This window comes from Rattus norvegicus, chromosome 4 (assembly GCF_021556685.1).
Source record: "Rattus norvegicus strain SHRSP/BbbUtx chromosome 4, alternate assembly SHRSP_T2T, whole genome shotgun sequence".
NCBI lineage: Eukaryota > Metazoa > Chordata > Mammalia > Rodentia > Muridae > Rattus > Rattus norvegicus.
In genome coordinates, this window is record NC_141537.1 from 14,529,065 (window position 1) to 14,553,570 (window position 24,506).

The window sequence follows — 24,506 nt, forward strand, 5'->3', positions numbered from 1 at the left end:
ACCAGGCAGGATGTCACTGCCCTATTACTTTTTTGGTTCTTTTTTTCGGAGCTGGGGACTGAACCCAGGGCCTTGCGCTTCCTAGGTAAGCGCTCTACCACTGAGCTAAATCCCCAGCCCCTTACTTTTTTACTATATAAGATTATTATAAATTGTTTTCTTGCAATTTATGCTGTTTATATTTATTTTTCCTGTATCACAATTAAATTTATTATATTTCATGATCAATAAAATATCTTATAAGGGATAAATTTGATATTTTAGTATTTTCATAGTAATTTTTTCTTGCTTTTAAAGCAAAAGGCCCCTACACAAATCCCTTTGGTCCTGGATTAGGTAACTCCGCGGAGTACAATCTGGCAGAGAAAGCTTCCCAAGCTGGTGACAGAAGTCAGGGAGGAGGTGCCGTATCGCTCCTCTGGAACTTTTACTTACACAAATTAATGTTCTAATATGTTGAATAGATTATTGTGGCTTCACTGGTTCTGTATTAGCATTTCACATCTGAAAGTCCAGGCAAATTGTTTGCAATTATGAGAAGTGTAGCTGAAATTGTCTTCTCTGTTGGCAAATATTCCTGTTATACATTCTAGTGTGTGTGTGTGTGTGTGTGTGTGTGTGTGTGTGTGTGTGTGTGTGTTACTTGCTGGTGTTGAAGATACCTAGACAAATATAATTTGGGAAGTCATATAAAAAAACAATAAATTACAGTGCAGTACTTTAAGTGTGGCTGCAGAAGTGAGGACATGCTGTAGAAATAACAGCAGAGTCTGACTGACCTAGTAGATAGACAGAGAGATCCTGCCCATGTTCCTATGTGGTCATGTGTGACCCATGTTCTTATGGTAATCCTTTCTCTTTTTTAAAGATTTATTTATTTATTACATATAAGTACACCGTGGTTGTCTTCAGACACACCAGCAGAGGGTATCAGATGGTTGTGAGCTCCCATGTGGTTGCTGGGAATTGAACTCAGGACTTCTGGAAGAGCAGTCTTAACCACTGAGCCACCTCTCTAGCTTATTGTAATCCTTTCATTCCTCGGAATTAAGGGCGGGGGGGGAGGAGGGTCTGCTGCTTGAGACTGGTCCTGCCCCAACCCTACTGAGAAGTCTATGCCTTTTCTCTACCTGCTTCCCAAGAGCTTTTCTCTGTCTTTCCTCTCCCGTCCCATGCCCGGTTCTCAGCCTGGCTATTGGTTTATATTTTCCAAAGTCACTGCTAATTATTTTAGGACATATGCGTATACCTGGTTCGTATGTGGGCTCACATGTTTGGGTGTGTGTGCATTGTACATGTGGAGGCTTAGGTTGATGCCCAGAATCTTCCTTGATTGACCTTTCACCTCATCCTTTGGGGCAGGGTCTCTTAATCAAATCCAGAGCCCCCTGATTGGCTTCTCTCTCATGGGCCGCTTGTTTGGGGATGGGATGTCCTGGCTCAGCCTCACTGGGCAGGAATTACAGACACGCAGCCTCATGCACCCTGCCCTGCTTTGCTTTCTCGGGGGTAGAACTTACTCATCCTTTTGCTTGCAGTGAAGGCTTTAGCCATTTCCTCAACCCCTAACTTTATGTTACATTTTAATTGAAATGGTTATATTTATCCATTCAATAAATTTATCCATTCAATAAATAATACTTTGGTACCCATTGAACTCAGAAACTTAGCTCTGTCCCCTGGGAACTTATCATCTAGTTATATATTTTATTTCTCAAGGCACCAATAGCCTATGTTTTCATTAGACTTATGGATTGGAATGTATTGTAGAGAACATTTGCGGCTGAGGGTATGTGTAAATAGCAGAGAACTTGCATAGAATGCTTGAGGCCTGGTTCTGTTCTAGACAGACAACAGACAGACAGAGACTGACCTGCTATAGTTGAATTTTTCATACTTCGTCCTATTTTCTATTACTTGGTAAGTGAAGATATGCTTGAATAATTGAATATAGAATTACTTTACTTTAGAACTGTGAGAAATGGAAGACAGGAGCAAATATATAGCAGAAGAATCTGAAGATGAGGAAGACGAAGAGCAGGAGGAAAAGGAGAAGAAGGGAGGAGCATCAACCTCGACAGAAACAGAAGAGGACCAGGAAGACATCCCTTCTGTTATAGTGCCCACGATTAACATTCGGGAGGAGCGCCTCGTCGATTTAGCTCAAACGCCAGCTTTCCTCTGCCTGAATGAGGTATGTTTCTCTTTGTACATTATTCCTAGAGTATCTCAGTTAGGGTTTTACTGCTGTCAACACACACCATGACCAAGGCAACTCTCAGAGCAGCATTTACCTGGGATTGGCTTACAGGTTCAGTGGTTCAGTCCATTATCATCATGGCAGCATCCAGGCAGTCACGGTGCAGGGGGAGCTGAGAGATCTACATCTTCATCAGAAGGCCGACAGGAGAAAACTTGCTTCCAGGCAGCTAGGCCCAGGGTCTTAAAGCCCGCTCCTACAGTGACACACTTCCTCCAACAAGGCCACACCTCCAAATAGTACCATTCCCTGGGCCAAGCATATCCAAACTACTATACAGAGTAAAACATAATCTTCACCCACTTACAAACTCAAAGCCCACAGCATTGTCAAAGTTCTGTTGCATACCTCCTTTAGGCCTCAATCCTATGTACAGGACGGAAGTCTTATCAACAAGATGGACCTGACCTGTCCTCCTGACCTTTCCTTCTGGACCAATGCAGTGTAGACGTCTCTGTTATTATGTTTTTAAATTTTTATTGACTCTTTGTGATTTCACATCATGTGCCCAATCCCATTCACCTCCGTGTCCCTTTGTATCTGTCCTCCCCTGACCCATGCAATCTCCCCCACCCCAAACAAAACAAAATAAAAACAGCAAACCAAGGCACATCTTGTCATGGAGGCTGTGATATGTCACAGTGTGGCCCAGAATACTCTTTTGTCCTTATATCTTTCCTTTGAATTGTACATTGCAGTGAGTACTGTTCTGGTTCCAGGCCTCTGGCTTCTGCTATGCTGTCGACACTGGATTCTTACCAGGACTTCTCTCAGACATCCTGCTGTTGCCCTGGGTCATGGAAATCCTGCAGCTTTGGTTCTGCAGGACAGACCCCTTCACAGGCCCCAGCAGATGATAGATGGGGTAGATGTTGGGGTGGACCAACTCAAAGCCCTGGATTGGGGCCTAGATAGTGGCTGAGTTGGTCTGCCCACCAGCTGTCCTTCACCCACACCATCAGGGGGAGCTATCCAGCCCTGCTCCTCATAAGACCACATACCAATAGCACAGGCATGAATTCCAACAGTTAACAGAGGAGACATCAGGAAGCTAAGCGGAAGCTTCTCTGGTGAGATCTGAGCGAATACTTAAACTACAGGTGTAGAGGTAGTCTAGCAGGAGTCACTCACTTGGTTAAAGATTGTACTTTTAGGTTTCTCTTTATCATCATTGTTTTCTCTTTTATATTAACAAAAAACTAATCTTGAGATTGTAGGCTTAGATTTTTCAAAACCTACTTTTAATAAGGGTTCTCAAATGCTTCAACCCCTTCTTCTAGCCCACTGTCCAAAGGTAGGGGAGAAAACATGGTAAATAGGACAAGGGGATGGGGACCTGTTTAGAAGGAGTTCTTTGGGGCAGTTCCAATCTCCGTTGGTCAGGATACCAGCAGTCCAGTTCAGTTGTGACAGGATATCAAACAAACACAAATCGGAAATGGTGGCACGACCCAGCAGAAATCACATGAGTCAGCGGAGAGACTGGGACCAGCCAGGATGCCAGGAGAAGTTCTCTGCTGTGCCTTTCTCAATGAAGTGAAGATCAGCAAAGGAGAGAGCAAAAAAAGACACAAGGCCAACAAGGTGTTGCAAGGCCAGCTATGCAAGCATTTTACTGTCCTCTGAGTCTGATTTATACTCCCACCAAACATCACGTGTGCTCCCATGAGCTTTGCCTCAGCAGAACACCTCATGAGTCTGTATCACATGACGTATCCTGAAACTTCCACTTCAGGATATACACACACACACACACACACACACACACACACACACACACACACACACACACACATACGTACATATATATGCATCCTATTCATCCTAACATTTTGATCTGTTTTGTCTAGGCCCTTCTGTGGATAGATTTAAAAAAAAAAGACGTGTAGGCTGGGGAGATGGCTCAGTGGTTAAGAGCACAGACTGCTCTTCCAGAGGTCCTGAGTTCAATTCCCAGCAACCACATGGCTCACAACCACCTGTAATGACATCAGATGCCTTCTTATGGCGTGTTAAGACTGCTATAGTATACTTATATATAATAAATAAGCAAATTTTTTTGATGTGTGAAAATTTGTAACTGTACTATTTGTATCTACCTCCATTCTGCCATGGTTGGTTTAAAATCATGAATTCATACCTGGCCAGAGCTCACAGTTTCTGCTGAAATCCATCATCTAGGCACCTTTACATTAGGGTTCCACCCTTAATAATTTAATGAAATCAAAACTAATGCTAAGCACTTGTCATAAACTTAGTCTTCACTGGCAAAAGAAACTTTAGTTAGCTACACTTGTTATGTAAGACCCGCCAGATGTTATGTCTGTCATGAGTTGTTTAAAATCCAGCCACCTTTGGCCGCATTTAAACATCCTCCCCAACATAGTCTACAATCGCTAAACAAGATAAAACTTGCTCAGGGTGGGGAAATGGCATGCAAGAACTGGGTTCAAATCTCTAGAACCCAGGTAAAGTCAAGCAGGACAGCACATGTCTGTAATCCCAGTGCTCCGACAGTGAGATGGAGACGGAGAATCCCAGAATCTCATAGGTCATCTGGAAGGTAAGGACCCACCCCCCAAGGTCGCCCTCTCACAACCAGCGCACACGTGTACCACACCCAATACTCTGAGAAAATCAATTAATGGAGAGTTTATTAAGGTGCAGTCTATTGTAGTGGGGGTCAAGCAGCCAAGAACATGAGGCAGATACACACATGGCCACATCACATCCATAATCAGGAATCAGAGAGCAACAAATGCTTATGTTCAGCTCACCTTTTCCTTTATTTGCAGTCTGGGATCTTAGCATAGGGAATGACACCACCCACAGAGTGTGTGTTCTCATTCCCCCTTATTCCCAGAAGCCTGTCTCACAGATGATTCTGTTTCATCAAGTCAAGAACTGAGATTAACTACCACAAGTCTGTCAAGTCTGCTCCAGTGGAGTTTAGGATATGTCAACCTTCATGTCACTCACCTTACTGTCTAGCTATAGAGTGTCAGCGTTAGCAGCTTCACAGTTGCTAATTATTATTATTCCTCAGACTTACAAAGTCCTGCAGAACAAATTATTGGATGAAATTACTTTATTTGTATAATAAACACCACTAAGGGATCTGACTATAGCTAAGTGGTAGAAAACTAGCCCTGTACTTGTGAGACTATGGGTACCTTTCCCAGTAAGAAAAAGAATATATATAGTATGTATAATATATACATATATAGCGTAGTTATTAGCTGTAGTTTTATTTCTCAATTCCTTTTTTTTATAATTTCTCTAAGATTTGTGAGAATTTAAAAATTTTTGTATCTAGTTTTCCTTCAGTTGTTTAAATAGAAGCTGTATCTGAAGAATGCCAGATTTCGGAAGCCGTCACACTGAAAATACAGAAGCATCCACAGATATACTGTTACTAACACTGGTCCCACCATTGGCCTGTGGTGCTGACTGGCACAGTGCACAGGCTTTGCTGCCATCAGATATTGGCTGAAGTGTGTGTTTAGTGCAGTGTTGATGGTCCTCTGCAAATTAGACCCAGACTGCTTTGCAGTCTAATTGTTTGTTTAGGCCCTAAGGGTCTATTATGTTGGCCCTCTCCATTGGAGACTTTCCGAAATCTAGAGGTGGTAAATCCAGAACCCTGGGAAATGATCATATATTAAAATATGTGATGTAAGATCATGTCCCAAAATTGTGCCTACTCACACTGCCACATAAAATTAACTTCAACTTCAACTCCAAGTGATGTCCTCCTTCCATAGACCATACTTTGTTACCCTGGCAACTATCCTAGCCTTCTGAACCTTCCTGAACTCCCAATTCCTTCAGGACATAGCCTGAGCACTTAGCTTTTTGTAGTGTCTCTAGATTGCCAACTCTGTGGTATTAATAGATGGGCATTGCTCAGTACTTAGTCAATAACTAATCTTTACTGAAAACTTGAAAGTTCCTCCCTGATATTATGACTACATAAAGCAGTAAGATGTTCAAGTCAGGAACTACCCCAGTAATCGGGATCAGTGTTCAAAATGGTGATTGGGAGATGAGCCTTTGGGTCCATCAGTGGACTGTGAGCTAGGGTAGATATCTGTCTATCCCCTTGTCCACTGATACATAAGCATGAGGTCTGATACTCTACAAACCTTTCTTGTCCCATTGAAAAGTTGTCTGCTTAAAAACATTTATGTATATAATATATGCACATATACCTTTATGTATAAAAATATATAAAGTATAACTCAAAAACATTAGTTGCTGCTCCTTGACTCTTTACCTGGGATGCATCCAGCACGTGCAGATCTGAATTTGTTTTTGTTGTTGTTGTTGTTGTTGTTGTTGTTGTTTGTTTGTTTTTTTCTTTTTTTTTGGAGCTGACTGAACCCAGGGCCTTGCGCTTACTAGGCAAGTGCTCTACCACTGAGCTAAATCCCCCAGATCTGAATTTGTTAGTCTCCAAATTTTGTTTCCTTTCTGAGTTCTCTTTGTCAGTTTGAGAGTTAGGTGTACACTTTAAATGGCCCTGAATTTATCTTTTTCCCACCATCATGGTCTTGATCAGATCAAAGTATATTTCTAGCAACCTCGACGTTACCCTTCCCAAGTGTAGCCCCGACGAAAGGCAGCCCCTGCTCAGACTTCCCACTCACTCTGTTAGTTTGCCTCTCCCTAACACTGTGTACACAGAGCCGTGTGCCATGTGTTTGTTCAGGCATCCTCTGTCTGTCATTGTATGTGTGAGATTCATTAATAACACTTCATCTAGACATGGGGCGATCCTTTGTACCTTTGAATTTGTGCATGGTAAATCTCTTTTTTTCTCAGGTTTCTCCTTGGGAATTAGTTTATCTTGGGTATGTGCATAAAAGTGAGGCTGCTATGTCACAGAGGACGTTTATAAGCAGCCCTGGCAAATGGGCCTCCCCTTAGACATTGCAATGCATGCACGGTTAATCCTGCTTCTGTCTGTGTGCACTGACCCTGTTTGTCAGGCGTTTCACTCTGGCAAAATCCAGAAGTTATAAAACACTTCATCTCAATGCCACAAGCACAAGTCCCATTTTGAGCATGATTTTATTTCGCCTGGCTTCCTGATTCTTCTCCCTTATCAGACGCCAGTCAGCTCCTTCTTCCTCCTTTCCTACAAATAATCCATATGCCAATGGACACAGCAGAGCCAAGTGCTAGAGAACAGGAAGTACTACCCTGATTGGGGGGCACACGGGAGAGCAGGCAGACTGTAGGCAAGTTCTACTGATGTGTCAGGATAGCAGACAGAATCTTGTAACTGGGGAGTGCTGTAAGTGATACTCTTTGTGGGTAAGTGGATTAAAAGGTTTCCCTTTGTTGATAAAATGACCCTCACTAGAGCCCTGTGGCCTGCTTGAATCTTTGTGAGTTCATACAAGCTTTCCTCAATTGATTTGGAAGGCCTTGTTCTCCTGATGTCCTCTGTCTCCTCTGCCTCCCTGACTCCTGCTGCCTCCCATTCTGTGGGGTTCTCTGACCTCCTTCTGTGCTTCCTCTGAGCTCTGACAGTGAGGTATTTGATGGAGACATATTATTTGGAGCTGTATGTTCCAAGGTCCCTTTCTCTGTAATGCCGGGCCACGGGGGTCTCTCTGTATTTGTTCTGTCTGCTGCAGGAGGAAGCTTCTCTGATGCTGGCTGAGCAAGGCACTGCTCTATGAGTACAGCAGAATGTCATCAGGAGTCATTTTATTGTTACTTTTGCTTTAGACCAGTAGCATTTGGTTTTGCCCCAGGTCTCTTGGATATCTAGACTCTAGTTCTTGGTCTCCTAAGCAGTGCCAACCATGGGTTCTATCTCATGGAGTGACGGCCTTAGTCAAATTTTCACTCCCACGAGCTTTGTGCCACCATTGCCCTAGCATATGTTGTAGGTAGGACAGAGTGTAGATCAAAGGTTTCGTGCTTGGGTTGGTGTTTATACAGTCCTCCTTTGATAGCTTGAAGAGAGCCGTTCCATGTAAGGAATGATAGAACATAGGGGTGAAGGTTCTACGCAGGCAATCCTTAACCTCTCAGTTCAGTGAGCTGTGTGTGTGTTGCCTTCAGCAAAGAGCTTTGCTGTTGGTTTGTGGAGAGTAACTTCTTGTCTTGGCAGCAGCCTGGGTTGTGTGGGGATTTCCATTAGATCATCTCTGTCTACAACACAATAGGATGAAACCCAGTCCCTGTAACTGAAGCTTCATTTGGAGACTTCATTAGGACTGCCTTCACATATTGGAGGAGGCTTCCACTGCTCTAGGTTTCCATACCTAATCTCTCTGGGTCTGTGGATTATAGCTTGGTTATTTATTTAATGGCTAATATCCAGATTTAAGTGAATGTATATCATATCTGTTTTCTCACTCAGAACTTTTTTTTTAATTTCATCCATTTGTCTGCAAATTTCATTGATGTTATTTTTTCAAGAGCCTACTAAATACTCAATTGTGTAAACGAACCACATTTTCTTTATCCGTGCTTCTCTTGAGGGACATCTATGTTGGTCCCAATTTCTGGCTATTATGACTAGAACAACAATGAATACGGTTGAACAAGTGTCTCTGTGGTATGATGAAGTGTCCTTTGGGTACATGCCCAAGAGTGGTGCATAGCTTGATCATGAAGTAGATCAATTTCCGTCTTTATGATAGACTGCCGTGTTGATTTCCAAAGTGACTGTACAAGTTGTGTTCCCACCAGCAATGAAGAAATGTTTCCCTTGTTCCACATCCCCACCTGCATGAGCTGTTGACTTGTGTTTTTGAAAATAGACTGGTACAACCTCGGGGTCATTTTGATTTGCATTTCCCTGATGACTTAGGATGTTGAACATTTCTCTAATTGTTTCTCAGCCATTTGAGATTTTTCTGTTGAGAATTCTCTGCTTAGATCTATATCTCATTTTTAAATTGGGTTATTTGTTTTTTATATCAATTTTCCTGTGTTCTTTATTTATTTTGGATATTTTCCCATTCAGTAGGCTGCTGCTTTGTCTGAATGGCAGTATCCTCTGCCTTATAAAGACTTCTCAGTATAACAAATTTCAGTTGAGTGATTCATTGGCTAAGAATTGAGATAACAACACAATTATCTTAATCTACTTAGAGATATTTATACACTGCCCACTGTATACCAACATGCTGATAGGAAGTATTTATTAGTTATTTCCAACACAAAAATCAAGTTTATCCCTTTAGTTCTTCTCTTTTAAAGATTTAAAAAATTATTTATGTGTATATATGCAAGTCTGTGTATGCACACGCCACATGTATGTATGTTCTTAAGAGGCCAGAAGAGGTGTCAGATCCCATATAACAGGAGTTAGAAGCAGTGAGCACCCCAGTGCAAGCGCTAGGCCTGGGATCCTCTGGGAGAGCAGCACGTTCTGTCAACTACAGAGCAGCGTGTACTGAGTCACCTCTCAAGCCCCTGTTTATTTTAATTTTGTCCTTTTTCAAATGGAGCTGATGGCTGAGCCCAGGGCCTTCTGCTTGCCAACTAAGTACTCTGCAACTGAACTAAACGCCCAGCTTCCTTCCTTTGTTTTAGTTTTGTCTTTTTTTCCCTCTGGTGCTAAAAACGAAACCCAGGGTCTTGAGCTTACTTGGCAAGTAGCTCTGCCTGAGTTAAATCTCCAGCCTTCCTCCTTCCTTTTAAACAGACCCCCCCCATGTCAGGCTGTGCTAAACACAGGGGGGATGCACAGGCAGAAAGCCTAGGAATACCCCGTCCTTCACAAGTTTTATTTGGGAAAAAGTAACTTGAAATGTTAAATGCCAATCAAGGGTAACACATGATTACAGAGCCGGAAGTGGAAGTTTTCTTAGAAGTCACTGTGGGAAGAGATGATGGGGAAAGGGTTTTGAAGTCAGTAGGCACAAGGTGAGCTGAGCTAAGTGATCCAGCTCTGTCTTTGACCTTTGTCCTCACTGTTCACACGTACTTGGCACATCTCCAGGGTCCAAGGAGCCTCAAAGCAAACTTCAGAGGCGCCTTCAGTGTTCCCCCAAGCCTGGCTCTCCTGTGTTATCCTTTGGTTCTCTTGTAAATGTCTCTCATTTTGTCTGGCCACTGAGACACAACAAGACTGCACCAAGGCAGGTGTGGTGGGCAAAAGGAGTGGGCTCATTTAGGAGAGACATTAAGAAGGTAAAATTCTGGACTTCCTGTCTGGATAGGTGGGGAAGAGGGAAGACCCGAACTCGACATTTGGAATGCTGAATTAGGAAACTGGCTAAACTATTGAGTCGGAAATGCCAGAGTTAAGAAGATGCCACAGATATAAGAGGAATGTCTAGTGTGTGGGTTGAAGCTTGCTAAAGGAGTCCCTGGCTAGAGGAACAGGCGTAGTTAGTTCTTGATCATTGCTTTGTAAAAGGACCAGAGTTTGCTGCTTCAGTGTGTCTAGCAGGGCCATCTGTCATTGTGGGCATAAAAATGATATTGCCATTGTGTCCATGGTTCTGTGCTTCACAAACTGTTCCTTTACACATCTACACATTCAAAAGACATTTTTAAATATATTCTGTTCTCCTGATTTATTATTATTACTATTTATTATTATTATTATTATTATTATTATTATTATTATTATTATTAGTAGTAGTAGTAGTAGTAGTAGTAGTAGTAGTGGTAGTAGTATTTTGGGACTCTATGGGACTATCAGTGCTTCCCCTGTTCTCTGGGTTCACCATTCTGTAGCTTTACTGATAAGATTCATGGTACAATCCCTAAAGAAATTTAAAATCATTTTCAAATAGCCAAAATATCTTTTGTTTGTTTTATGTCTTAATTAATAAATAAGCTAGTTGTAAACAAGTAAAGATATACTTCCCACCCACAATGAACTTATTATATGATGAATTTCCTGTGGTTTCTGGTAGGAGAAGGGACTCTGATGTCATCACTACCATCCCACAGGCTTGCCCTGGGTTATATACATGCACAGAACAAGGAAGGAAGCCTGTGTTCCATGTCTTACCTTAGCACTTTCTGGACTCGGCATCATTCATGATTCACACATTTAAACACTACTATTTTAGGGTTTTACAAATGGACTGTTAAAATAAATACTATATATAATGGAAAAGATAAACATGTGATGCTCTTGTTATATATTCCTAATACCTTTCCCTTTTCCAGTCGTCACACCTCATGAATAGCCATACTTGAAGGATGTGAGGTTTTTTAATGGACTAACTTCCTTTTTAAAATCTTTCTGTAAATCTCAGTACTGCTGGCACGTTTTCACTTTCCATCAAACATCCAGGCAGCCTCACAAAAGGAGCTTAAGATTTGATGTGGCTGTTAGGAAATTTTAAACAGACTCGAGTTTACCACACTATACTGACTATTCTGGTAGTGGTGAGGGTTTTTTTGGGTGATTGTTGCTGTTGCTGTTGTTGCTATTGTTGTTGTTGCTGTTGTTGCTACTATTTCTGTTGTTGTTGCTACTGTTTCTGTTGTTGTTTTTGTTGCTGCTGTTGTTGTTGCTACTGTTTCTGTTGTTGCTATTGTTGTTATTGCTACTATTTCTGTTGTTGCTGCTGCTGTTTCTGCTGTTGTTGCTGCTGTTTCTGCTGTTGTTGTTGTTGTTGCTGCTGCTGCTTTTACTCTGACAGTAAGATGGAGATTTTAAATGATTTCCATTACAGAAGGAGAATTGGGACAAACCAGGGGTGCACTTCAGGAATTAAAACCCCACACAGCCTGTGTTCATGTAGGGATGATTTACGTTAGCATTATACAGCCCTATTGTTCTTTATAAAGCACACTGCTACTTCCAAATCCAGTCAGGCTGTTGTTGGAAAAACAATCTGGAAAAAACAAACCAATTGACAATGAACAAGTGGGAGTCAAGAGATCAGTAAAACTCAGGGTGGGCAGGATCCAGCATTCCTCCCACCCTCCCTGAACTACTATGTTACTTCTCGATTAACATCTTCCCCAAACATCCTGCTCAAGGATTAGGCATAGGACACAAGACACATACAGCCTCATCAACATGCATTATTTGCCTCTCTCTTGCTTTATCGATGCCCTGATGCTTCCTGACATAATGTAAGCTGCCCATGGAGTGTGTGTGTGTGTGTATGTGTGTGTGTGTGTGTGTGTGTGTGTGTGTGTGTGTGTGTGTGTATGTACTGGTGTGCATGCTTTTTAAATTCAATAGTTTTTGTTACCTCTAGTTTTTATTGTTATCTTACTTGTAATAAGAACTTGATTAAACATTGAAGATAGCCTTTTTGCTGAGTGGTGATATAATACTATAATCCATCTACTAGGGAGGCAGAAACAGGAGGTTCGTGTTCAAGGCCACCCTGGCCAACTTATGAAGACCCTGTCTCAAAGTATTATATAGTTCAGTGTTAGGATGCGTGGTCGTATGCAGCCCTGGATTCCATCTTTAGGCTTGAAGAAAAGGATTTTAAGCTTGGATTCAGGGGTGAGGGGGTTGTTTGTTTGTTTTACTAGTTATTGTAAACAGAGGCTGCTTTTAAAAATAAGAAATAGGAGAAATAATTCATGCTGCTATTGTCTCCTTTAATGAAAGAAATTCATTTGAGGGGAATAAGTTGGCTTTGGAAATCTACCACTCTCTGAGAATGCGCATCTTGTGTACCATTAGAAGCACTCATATTGGGAACTGAAGATGTATTTTTAAGTATTAAATCAAGAAAACCCTTTTCAATGAAAATGTATGAACTGGTCAATGAGAAAGCATTGATGTCCTCAGGTAGGGCCTCAGGCAATCAGCGAATAAGAATAGGGACATGGCCATCTGGTAACCTCATTTACAGATGACAGCAGAAAAGAAGGTGAAGACAAGGCTGTCAGTCACTCTGCATAGCAAAGTCAAGTTTCAGTGGCTGAGCAGAGAGGTGCACCCATACTAGGTATTTAGATTGTATAGTATCAGAAGCATCATAATAAAGTGTGTTTCAGTCATGAGGTTAACCTTTGAAATTAAAACTAATCTTTAATTTCTAAAATATGCACATTGTATAAAATTCGGAAGGCTCAAAACCCTACACAATGAAAGTTAGCCGTCAGGAGCCATCTAGGAAAGGCTAAGGCTAGCAGGTGGTCTTCCTGGAGGTGGCCCGCCCTTTTTGCATAGCCTAAGATAGATGAGCTCCAAGAGGCAAGGTCCCAAGAGACTTTATCTCAGGATTTCTTCTTGCTGCTGATAAGTGTTTTCCTATCACTATCACATAGCCTATGGATTCCTGGGCATCAGCCCACCCTATTGGGCAGATTTCCTGCAGATCAACATATAGACAAAGTTTCATGAATTAATGCTGTTTATATGAATTAATGATTATATAGAGTTCTTGATTTGATTCAGCTACTTTTAGGAAGAAAGCTTTAAGAGATAGTTTGAGTTGAGATGTGTCAAAGTTAGAATCCAGAATATAATGTGCCCACTTGTCATAGAGTAAGTAAAGACTGCATAAGAACTACAGTGGGCTTTCATATTATACTAAAAGGAGATATGAGCTTGGGACGAATTTGTGTTCAAGGGAAAGCATTCAGGTCCATGGAGAAAAGCCACAGGCATGCACCATGGTAAGACAAGGGCATGTGTAAACTGTTGCTTTGAATTTACAGAATGGAGCAGTGCTCTGAACTTAATATGAACATCCTTTTGTTACTTCTGTTTTGTGTAACATTTATCTATGAGGTGATTGTATAAGAACTTTGTCTATAAAATGGCCAGAGAAAAGAAATAAAGATAATGGGTGGTTTGTGGGGGCTCTACTCCATCCATCCATCCATCCATCCATCCATCCATCCATCCATCCATCCGTCTGTCTGTTTATACGTTCAGAGTTTCTTGCTGGACATTCTCTCTGGCCCCAGATATTTAAGTTTTGTTCTGTCAGTAGTATTGACCCAATAAATTTCCCAGTCACTGTCCCCAGGGCCAATCTGCTCCCCATTAGCTGCCTTTCAGACCCGGAAACCCTGTAGATGCTGGGAAGGTCACCAGAAGTCAGACTCCTACCCCCAGCCCACTGTGTGAAGTCCACCCCTCAGAGCAGTCATTAGGAGCTATCTTTTATGTAGGAAGTCTATGAACAAACAAGGAAATGGTATTCTAGTGTATTCTTGCATTTTACACATACAAATTTATTTTTATATTATTTTATGGTTCAAATAGGATTTCAGAATAACATTTTAGGTAATTCTGTCTTGAGAGTGTTGGTCATTTTCAACCTTCATGTTTCAATTAGAAATAATAATAAATCAAATAACCTCATTGGCACCATTTCACATTGGGATTATCCGATTAAAAAGATAAATTCCTAACAGTGGGTTGCTAGGACAGTAGGTTTATTTATTTTTGAATCTTTATGATAAAATGTATTAATTTTTAAGTTTATAGTGGTGCTAAATATCCTCTTGCTTCACACAGCATCTTCTGGACCATTTCATATTATAGCTAATATTAATATTAATTGGGGTTTTTACCCCACCTCTGATCATTTACCTCCCAAAAAAGAAGGCACAAAACCTCTATGCTTGTAATAAGCCTCAGATGGCCCTAGTGCTGAGCAGATATCTATCCTCTAAGATATTAGTATCAATAACCCCGAGTTATAACTTGCCATGGTCCACCTGGGCCGCTCTTACTCCAACTAGCCAGCCCTCATGGCCATGCTTTTATGATTTACCTACCCCATGGCATCTTCTCCTCTCTCCACTTTCTCCTTTCTTCTCCTCTCATGCTCAGACCCCAAGCCCAGGAACCGAAATTCTCCTTACTTCTCTTCTGCCCAGCTACAGGCTGCAGGCATCGTTATTCAAGCAACAGTTGTACATTAAAGAGCCAGGTTCCATAGCATCGCTTGCTGTGCATGAGGATTTCCTCATCGGTGGAGGCGACCAGCCTCTGGGCCAGCATTTAGCCTCACAACACATAGCAACAGACCAAACCTCAACAGTTTCCACCAGCAAAACTGAAACTGTGCATTAAATAGTGAACTTCCTCTTCCCGGAGGCACTGACAGCTACTTCTCTTCTCTCTGTGCCTGTGGCTGCTCCTGCGAGTGCAATCACAAACCACTTCTCTTTCTGCAGTTGGCTTTTTTCACTTAACTAGTGTCATCAAGGTTCACCAGGCTGAAGCTGGTGTCAGAATTTCCTAAGACTAACTATGCCTTGTATGATGATCAGTGGACACTTTAGCTGTGCCCACTTCTTAGTTTCTTTGAACATGAGATATAAATATCTCTCTAAGGTCCCATTTTAAAACATTTATTGTGTTATATATGGAGGTGCTGGGCCATAGTATGTGCACTTAAAATGTGTCTTCATTGCGGAGGTGTCTTCCCTAGTGAATGTAACAATTTACAGCTGCAAACGGGTCTCCCTTTATTCCAACCAGCACTGCACTCATGTAATGCTTTTTTAATGATAGTTTTTATATTTGAGATGGTAATACAATTACATCATCTCTCCACTTTCTTCCCTCCCTCTAAGCCCTCCCTCTAAGCCCTCCCTCACCCTTGCTCTGTTTCCAGTTCATGGCCTCTTCTTTCATTAACTGTATTATTTGTCCTGTAATGGTTTGACTTTTGGGGGGTGTGTGCGCATGCGTGTAATTTTATCATAGCCCTTATATTTACCTTAAAGTGAGTGGAATGGAGCTTTGGTTTATATGTAGACTGTTTTGGAAGAGAGCATTTAAGGCTAGGGATGCAGCTCAATTAGCAGAGTGGTTGCCTAACATGCACAAGCCCTGGGTTCTGAGTTCAGGGTTCCCAGTACTGGGCATACGTGGCACAATCACACATACACGTCTAATCCCACCACTTGGGAGGTAGAGGCAGGAGGGTCAAGGGTTTAAGGTCATCCTCTGTTGTTTAGAAAACTGGAGGCCAGCCTGGACTACATGAGACAGCTCTCTCTCTCTCTCTCTCTCTCTCTCTCTCTCTCTCTCTCTCCCTCTCCCCTCCCCTCCCTTGCCCTCCTCTCCCCTCCCCTCCTCTCCCCTCCCCTCTCTCTCCCCTCCCCTCCCCTCCTATCCCCTCTCCTCTCTCTCTCTCCGCTCCCCTCCCTTCCCCTCCTCTCCTCTCTTCTCTCTCCTCCCCTCCCCTCCTCTCCTCTCCCCTCTTCTCTCTCTCTCTCTCTCTCTCTCTCTCTCTCTCTCTCTCTCTCTCATACACACACACAAGATAACATACTAATAGAAAATTTGAAGTGTGGCAAGGTCAACAAATCAGGTGATGAGTACCACAATCACCACAGGAATGTTTTACTGCCCGTGGTTTCTCAGAGGATGATGCCATGGCATAAACATAAAGTTGGACAGGGGCCAGGGGCAGAGAATGAGAGTAAGTCAGGAGGCTGACAGAAAGGAAGGGCTGGGAAACAAACTTTACTGTGGCTTCCAAACTAAGGAATAGGCAAGTTAAGGAACAGGCAGTTTGAAGAATCCCCATGGTTTCTGGGGTGATAGGTGCAGGCCCTGTCTGTGTAGTGTCTGGCTCTGAGGTACTTACAGCAGAGAGGGTGTACACCCTGGATTAGTCAGGTTGCATTTGAAATGTGTGGCTGTGGAGGAGATTGGGGGACGGGGTCAAAGGAAGGATGAAATGAGAGAAGAAGGAAACTGAAGGCTAGGTGACTCAGGCATAGCAGGTTATCAGGTTGTACATAATGAGACGCAGCTACCTCACGCATACCGGGCGGATGCAGTGCATCAGCTTTGTAGAAACCAGACATGTGGTTACTGTAGAGGCACCTTCATGCTTCATTCTGTGTGTGTGTGTGTGTGTGTGTGTGTGTGTGTGTGTGTGTGTGTGTGTGGTGTATGGTGTGTGTGTGTGTGTATCTGTGTGTGTGTTAGCATTCTACTGCACATTTGTTGACTTGAATTTTTCTTACAAATTCAGAGGTATTCTTCGTGTTTTATACATTATGAAGGCCGTTGGGAATAGTGAGCATTCTTCTAGTTTATTGACTAACTGTCTTTAGCCTGCCCCCGATTGTTTATTCCCTGGGCGGAAATTCACCTTTCAATGGGCTTGGATCAAATAATCATTTCTTTGCAGCTCTGGGATTTTGTTACACTTCGAGAGACCTTTGTCACTCTGAGGCTGTCGTGAGGCTCTGAGTCATAGTTTAACCTTTGCTCCATCTGGTAGAGTTAGTGCGATGGAAACAGGAAAGCGACTCACCTAGAACCCAACGCCAAGCCCATTACCTTCCCTACGAAAGCACTGTTCGGGTGCCTGCCCACGTGAACCAAACGGAGGCAAACAGGGACACCTGGGGAGGGTCCAAAATATGAGTGGGAGGGCACAAGCATCGGCTGGTATCAGTCCTCCGAATCAGAAGATGGCTTCGCTACTTGTAATGGGAACAGCTAAGCACAGGCAGGCTTGGAATAGCTTACATCTTAATGATTTGATGGGGAAAGAGCAGTAGTAGGTCATGAGGTGATGGGATAGACTAATTCTTAGTTCCAGCTCTGTGCTGGCTGTCAGGCAGTCGTTTGGGTTCTCTGGACCATGATTTAGATTACTGATACAGTTTTCAGCTTATGTTCCTTCTCCACAGCCGCCTCACCGCTTACTGCGATGACCCCCATCATTTCTGGATTCTTTTGGTCTTTTCTCTCCTCCTCTAGAATCCTTACACAGTCACTCTCTGTATTCATATCACCATCAGCCCCTCTCCATCCACCACCATCAGCTCCTTCCCCTGCATCACCATCAGGCCCTCCCCCTCCATCACCATCAGGCCCTCCCCCTCCACCACCATCAGCTCCTTCCCCTGCATCACCATCAGGCCCTCCCCCTCCATCACCATCAGCCCCGCCCCTCCATTACTAGTATACACACACACACACACACACACACACACACACACACACACACACACACACTCCATCACCCCCACTCCCTCCAGGGGGACCACTGGGAAAACCTTGCATAGGCTACATATGCGTGAATTGCATACAGCTCATTTTCCCTCACCAGCCTTGATACACAGCAGGGTGTGGAGGAAATGCAGGTTCACAGGCAGAAAGCCTTGAGAAGCCATGTGGCTCATCCTGTGCAAAACTTTCTAAAACTCCTCATCAGCACAGGTGTCTGTCCACATCCCCCTCAGACCCATCTGAGGGGCTCCAGGTGCTGCCTCCCCGCCCGCCCTCGGGCTGAGCCTTGCTTCCTGTCTCCACCAGTTCTCCCCTTGATGTCTTTGGCTCCCTCACTGTTTATGAAGCAGTGGTCAGAGTTCTTTGCACACTCTTCCCACCCAGCATCCCGTGGTCCTTTCCAAGCCCAGGCATAGACTGGCAGCAGGAGGAGGTTGAAAATACTTAGAGTAGAAGCTTCCCTTGCTGGATCATTAAGATTGCCTTTTCCTTGCCCTCAACAGTCAAATCCCCTTGCAACCCATCTACCGTCCCTTGTGTTCCTGCGCCCTTTCCCAAACACACTTGCTGCAGCCAAACTTGTTCCTTTTTGCCTACAAGCTTTGGATTTTCCACTCTGCTGGTGCCTTTGCTCGCCTCCTCTTGTACTAAACATGGACCTGCACAGTGCTTCAGAGTAGCCATTTTTCAAGGCCAGCTGCGGTCCCAATTTTTTCTCAAAGTACCTAGCTTCCAAACAGAGCCTGACTCTGTCTCCTTCGGTAACCTCGCCCCTGCCATGCTGCCCTTGTCTCCGCCCACTTTTCTTTCTTCTGCTGAAAGCTAATCTGGAGTGACTTTGGGAAACTGCGAGCAGGAAGCAGTGCTCCTCACAAACTCTACCTGTTTCGTGTATAACTGTGATAGGTTTCAGGGAAGTGAGTATACACCAACTGTAAAAGCAAATGAAAAATGGAGAGACTTCTTCATCTCCGAATGCAGTTTCCATATGAAGGCAACCTAAGTTCTCAATGATTTAAATCTTTCTCATTACAACCATCGCACAACTATCCTATTTTACCTCACCAACCGACCCAACCCTCAAGGGAAATGAGACAGAGAAGGAGTGGTTGTCAAATGTTTTTCTTTCAGGAAATTGAATACCCCAGGTCTAGAGAAGCTGCACTATTCCAGTTGGCACAGGCTACAGGTCTTCTCGGCTTCTCTAACCCTGCTCTCTGACACCCCTGACATGTCTGTCTGCAGAGCTATGTGGCCACTGCAGACACACTGAGAATCTTACCCAAGGTCAGTGTGTTAAACACCAACCTGTATTCCAAATGAAGGTGTCTGTCTTGTTCAACCTGCACAGATCCCCACATCGGCTGGGTCCCTCCGGGTGGGTTTCTAATAGTTGGATTAACAGAGTTTTAAAAATTACCTAAATGTCTGGCTTGGTGGCTCATCTGTTAAGAGCGCTGCCTGCTCTTCCAGGAGAGATGGGTTCAGCTCCCTGCCTCAGTGTGTAGGGTCTCAACCCTCTGTAACTCAGTTCCAGGAAATACAACACCCTCTTCTGGCCTCCAAGAGCACTGCATACATGTTGTATGTGTGTGCGTGCGCATACGCACGTGCACGCATGAGTGTACTAACACACACACACACACACATTTAAGGATACCCCCATAAAATACAAATACATGAGTAAATAAAAGAAACCTCAAAAAAATTAAACATTTCCTCAAATAGGATAGAAAAGAATTAAAAAGAAACCCTCACTAACATTATTTTTCAGTGATATGCTTTATAAAAATTGTTTTCTTTAACCAATGAAAGTAAGAACTTTGGCATTTGCACAAGAAATCTTTCAGCTTTCGGCTAACTTGCAAAGTGCTTTGTGTTTGAGCAGAATGTGTCTAGAGTGAATCCTGCCACGTAACCATGGAACACGCAGTGTTTGGACAGCATGAGGACTTGTTTGCTTTCGCTGTCAGTGCTGTCATAAATTTGACTTAGCCTCAGGAAGACAGCATTAACCGCTAGGTTAAGTAGGGACATTAGCACCCTTGAAAATACATTGATTTAAAAATATCTCCTGTCTAAAACATTATATAATAGTTTTGATAAGATATAATTTCAGCTCAGACAAGATATAATTTTAAGTTGTTTTTGTTTTTCTAAGATATAAAACAAAGTCAGAGGAGGAATGGTACTGAGGGTACTGCATGACCTTTTCCTTGGAAAATTAGACACTTCCTAAAAAAACTCACCAGGAATGTCAGGAAAGCTAAAATGTATGATGGCCTGCTAATGATTGACAGTTGGTAGATGACATCCCTCCCAGGGAAGTGTGCATGCGCGCATGAAAGAGAGAGAGAGAGAGAGAGAGAGAGAGAGAGAGAGAGAGAGAGAGAGAATATTTGTGTTTGAATGTGTGTGACAGTCTATGTGAGTATGTGTTGTATGTGTGAGAGTGTGTGGTATGTGTATATGAGAATTTGTGTGTGTCATGTGTATGTGAGAGTCTGTGTGAGTGTTTGTTGTATGTATGAGAGGGGGTGTGGTGTGTGTATTAGAGAGATTGTGTATGTGTGTGCTGTATGTGTGACAGTCTGTGTGAGTATGTGTTGTATGTGTGAGAGTGTGTGGTGTGTGTGTGAGAGAGTCGGTGTGACTGTGTGCTATATGTGTGAGAGACTGTGGTGTGTGCGTGTGTGCAAGAGATTGTGTGTGTATATGCTGTGCATGTGAGAGAGTCTGTGTAAGTATGTGTTGTATGTGTGAGAGTGTGTGTTTGTCTTGTGTCTTGTGTATGTGTAAGTATGTGTGTGAGAGTCTGAGTGAGTGCACTGTATGTGTGAGTGTATGTGAGAGTGAATTTGCATGTGTCTTGTGCGTGTGTGTGTGAGTCTGTGTGAGTCTGTGTGAGTGTGTTGGGTGTGTGAGAGTGTGTGTGTGTGAATCTGTGTGAGTGTGTTGGGTGTGTGTATGTGAGTGTGTGTGTGAGTCTGTGTGAGTATGTTGGGTGTGTGTGTGTGAGTGAGTGTGTGTGTGTGTTGTGTGTGTGTTGTGTGTGTGTTGTGTGTGTGTGAGTCTGTGTGTGTGTCTGTGTGAGTGTGTGTGTGTTGTGTGTGTGTGAGTCTGTGTGTGTGTCTGTGTGAGTGTGTGTGTGTTGTGTGTGTGTGAGTCTGTGTGTGTGTTGTGTGTGTGTGAGTCTGTGTGAGTGTGTTGGGTGTGTGAGAGAGTGTGTGTGTGAGTCTGTGTGAGTATGTTGGGTGTGTGTGTGAGTGTGTGTGTTGTGTGTGTGAGTGTGTGTGAGTGTGTGTGTGTTGTGTGTGTGAGTCTGTGTGAGTCTGTGTGTGGTGTGTGTGTGTGTGTGTGTGTGTGTGTGTGTGTGTGTGTGCAGGGCATGGTCTCCTTGGGCAGCACTCACTGCAGCACACATTGGCAGTGCCCTGGGACGGTGTCTACTGCAGAGTTTGTGGGATGCGTTCGTTGTCATCACCATTTCAGTGTTTGTATGGAGAGCCAGGAAAGTTGAGTTTAGGCGGCCCCTAAGGTGGAAAATGTTTATAAAACACTTGGGAAAGAAATAGTTCAGTATCACCCATTTCTCTAAAGTGGAGAAAGGGAATAAAACCAGTGTCATTAAATGATTCATAATCATAACCAAGTTGTACCCTAATGATACAAAATGCTTTGGCAAAGCAGATAGTATACTGTTAACGAACTTGGAGGTCTTTTCTCTGTGGCCCAGTTCTTGCTTCTTTTGCTACATGCATATGTGTGTACACACATGCACACATTCACATGTATTCTGCATGGCGGCACTCCCTTATGACAAGGTATGTACCAGAAAGGACAGAATCTGAGCCTAGGAGAGATCATTGCCTCCTCTTCTTGTGGAGATGTTGTAAGTCAAAGTTAGTATTTTCCAGAATTCCATTCTGAAACTCACACTTATTATTATCTCATATATTCACAGTTTCCCCTCCCTCTTTTCCTCCCAGTCCTTCTTCCCCACCTCCCCTCTCCTCCTCTGTTTCTTTTCCAAAAAGGAAGGACCTCCCAGGGATATCTGCCAAACATGGCATAACAAGTTACAAGACTAGGTACCTCCCTTCATATTAAGGCTGGATGAGGTAACCCAGTAGGAGGAAATGGGTCCCAAAAGCAGACCCCCTCCACACATGCATACACTGTTAGAAGTCTCACAAGAAGACCAAGCTATACAGCCATTATGTATACACAGAGGACCTAGGTAAGACCCATGCATGCCCCGGATTAATGGTTCAGTCTCTGTGAGCCCCAATGAGCCTTGGGTAGTTGATTCTGTAGGTTGTTTTCTTGTGGTGTCCTTGACCCCTCTGGCTCCTATAATCCTCTCCTTCTTCCACAGGATTTCTCAAGCTCTACCTAATGCTTGGCTGCTGGTCTCTGCATCTGTTTCTGTCAGAGGCTAGATAAAGCCTCTGATGATGCTTATGCTAGGTTCCAGTCTACAAGAATAACAGCATCATTAGAATCATTTCATTGGTGTGTGTGTGTGTGTGTGTGTGTGTGTGTGTGTGTGTGTGTGTGTGTGTGTGTGTGTGTGTGTTTGGCTCCATCCTAGGTCTCTGGGCTCTCCAGTGTCCTGCACAGGCTTCTACCCATGGTGTGGGTCTCAAGCTGGACCAGTCATTGGTTGTCCACTCTCACAAGTTCTGCATCACCTTTACCCCAGCACATCTTGCAGACAGGACGAACTGTAGGTTGAAGGTTTTCAGGCTGGGTTGGTGGCCCAGTCCCTGCCCTCACACCCTTGCCTAGCATCAGAGGATGGCTTGTTTAAGCTCTGTATGCCCCATTACCAGGCGTCTTCGCTAATAGATTGCTAGGAGCATCCATTGCACTAGGTCTCTACCTCACCTCTGAATGTTCTCTGTTCCAGCTGTCTCTTCCAGGACAGAATCAGAATTGGAGAATTCCATGGTGAAACACCAAACTCGTTTTTAAGACAATTCATTCAACCAAGGAACACTGCTAATACCATAGGAAACCTAAGACATACAACAAAACTCACAGAAAGCACTTTTGCTGGCATGAGAAGCAAATCCAAAACTAAGATCATCCGGGACACATACGCAGTTGGTCCAGTGGGAATAAAGTTCTGCCCTCTGATGGAGACACAGACCTGAGGCCTCTCTGGTGGCATTTTAGGATGGGATCCTGGTTACTCCTTACTTCCCCTCTCTGTGAGGTGAATTGATCCAGGCTCCTACAGAGAGATTTGTGTTCCATGTCCACTGGTTTCTGGGCTTTTCTTTTCTGGTCCCAAGGGCTCATTATATCTTTAATGAGCAGTTCTCAAATGCATTTCTAAACCCTAGATCCCTCCCTCCACCCCCGACCCTGAACGCCAGACTAAAGCCAAAAGGTGGTCTCTGCTGGCAGGTGTTTGAAGTCCGTGTTCTCAGCTTCTCATTCCAGCTTCTTACACACTCCCCGGACAGATCCCCTCTGCAGAGGGTGTCCTATTTCAGTCAGTGACAGCCCCATCTTTCAATGTTACTCAGGCTGAGATACTGTGGTTTGCCAGAAGGCCTCTATTTGTTTTTTGCGATCCACAACTGACTTCGACGATCAAATCTTGTGAGCTCCACCTCAAAACAGATGGACCTCACTGTGAATGCTGACGTACATGCTTCCATCACCCCTCGATGGGGTCACTGCAAGCACTATCATCCTGGGTCTCCTATCTGCTCAGAATGAGTGGCATTCTTGTGAACAAGGCCTAAGAGACCTAAGCACTGTGGCCCAGCCTCTGCTCACTGCAGACCTTTGTGCTTTCAGCTTGTCCTACTGTCTTGACCCCAGCAGACTAGACTCTGCTTTTTACACTTGGGTCCCTTCGCTGACTCTCAAATGCTCCGGCTACTCTCTGATTCCAAACTTTGATGATTCCTGCTCCCTGGGCTTGGAACTTCCTTCCTCAGATATGTTCTCAAGATTCCACTCTCTTGCTTACAGGTCTGTATTATGTGGTTATCACACAGCGGTCTCCCCTCCCCTCTGTGCCGTGTATCAGTTAGCTCCACCTCCTCTCACCCTCTCATGCTTACTTGCTCTTATGTCATGAAAGTTCCTCCTGGTTTGAAGTCAAAGTGCAGGGTCTATCTGTGTCAGTCAGAGGAACCCTTCTGTCCTCCAACAAGGCTTTCTGGAACACAGTACAAGTGTCTGCTAAATGAATTAAGGCAAACGACACACAGGCACACGCACATGCACACGCATGCACACACACACACTTCTTATCTCTGTAAGTATTTGGGTTTTAAGACATTTCTGTCTTCCCAGCTTTATTAACATAAGCTGCTATTGAAT

The 24,506-nt window shown here is 43.6% G+C and overlaps 1 protein-coding gene across 7 annotated transcripts in view; it reads left to right on the plus strand.

Annotated features, from left to right (window-relative positions):
- Window positions 1–24,506, plus strand: part of Ccdc146 (coiled-coil domain containing 146) — a 144,842-nt gene that overhangs the window by 22,862 nt on the left and 97,474 nt on the right. For all 7 annotated transcript variants that reach the window (NM_001025044.1, XM_087658550.1, XM_087658551.1 and 4 more), the window contains 1 exon segment: window positions 1,971–2,194. In NM_001025044.1, the coding sequence (NP_001020215.1) occupies window positions 1,982–2,194 (213 nt within the window). In that variant the 5' untranslated portion in view covers window positions 1,971–1,981.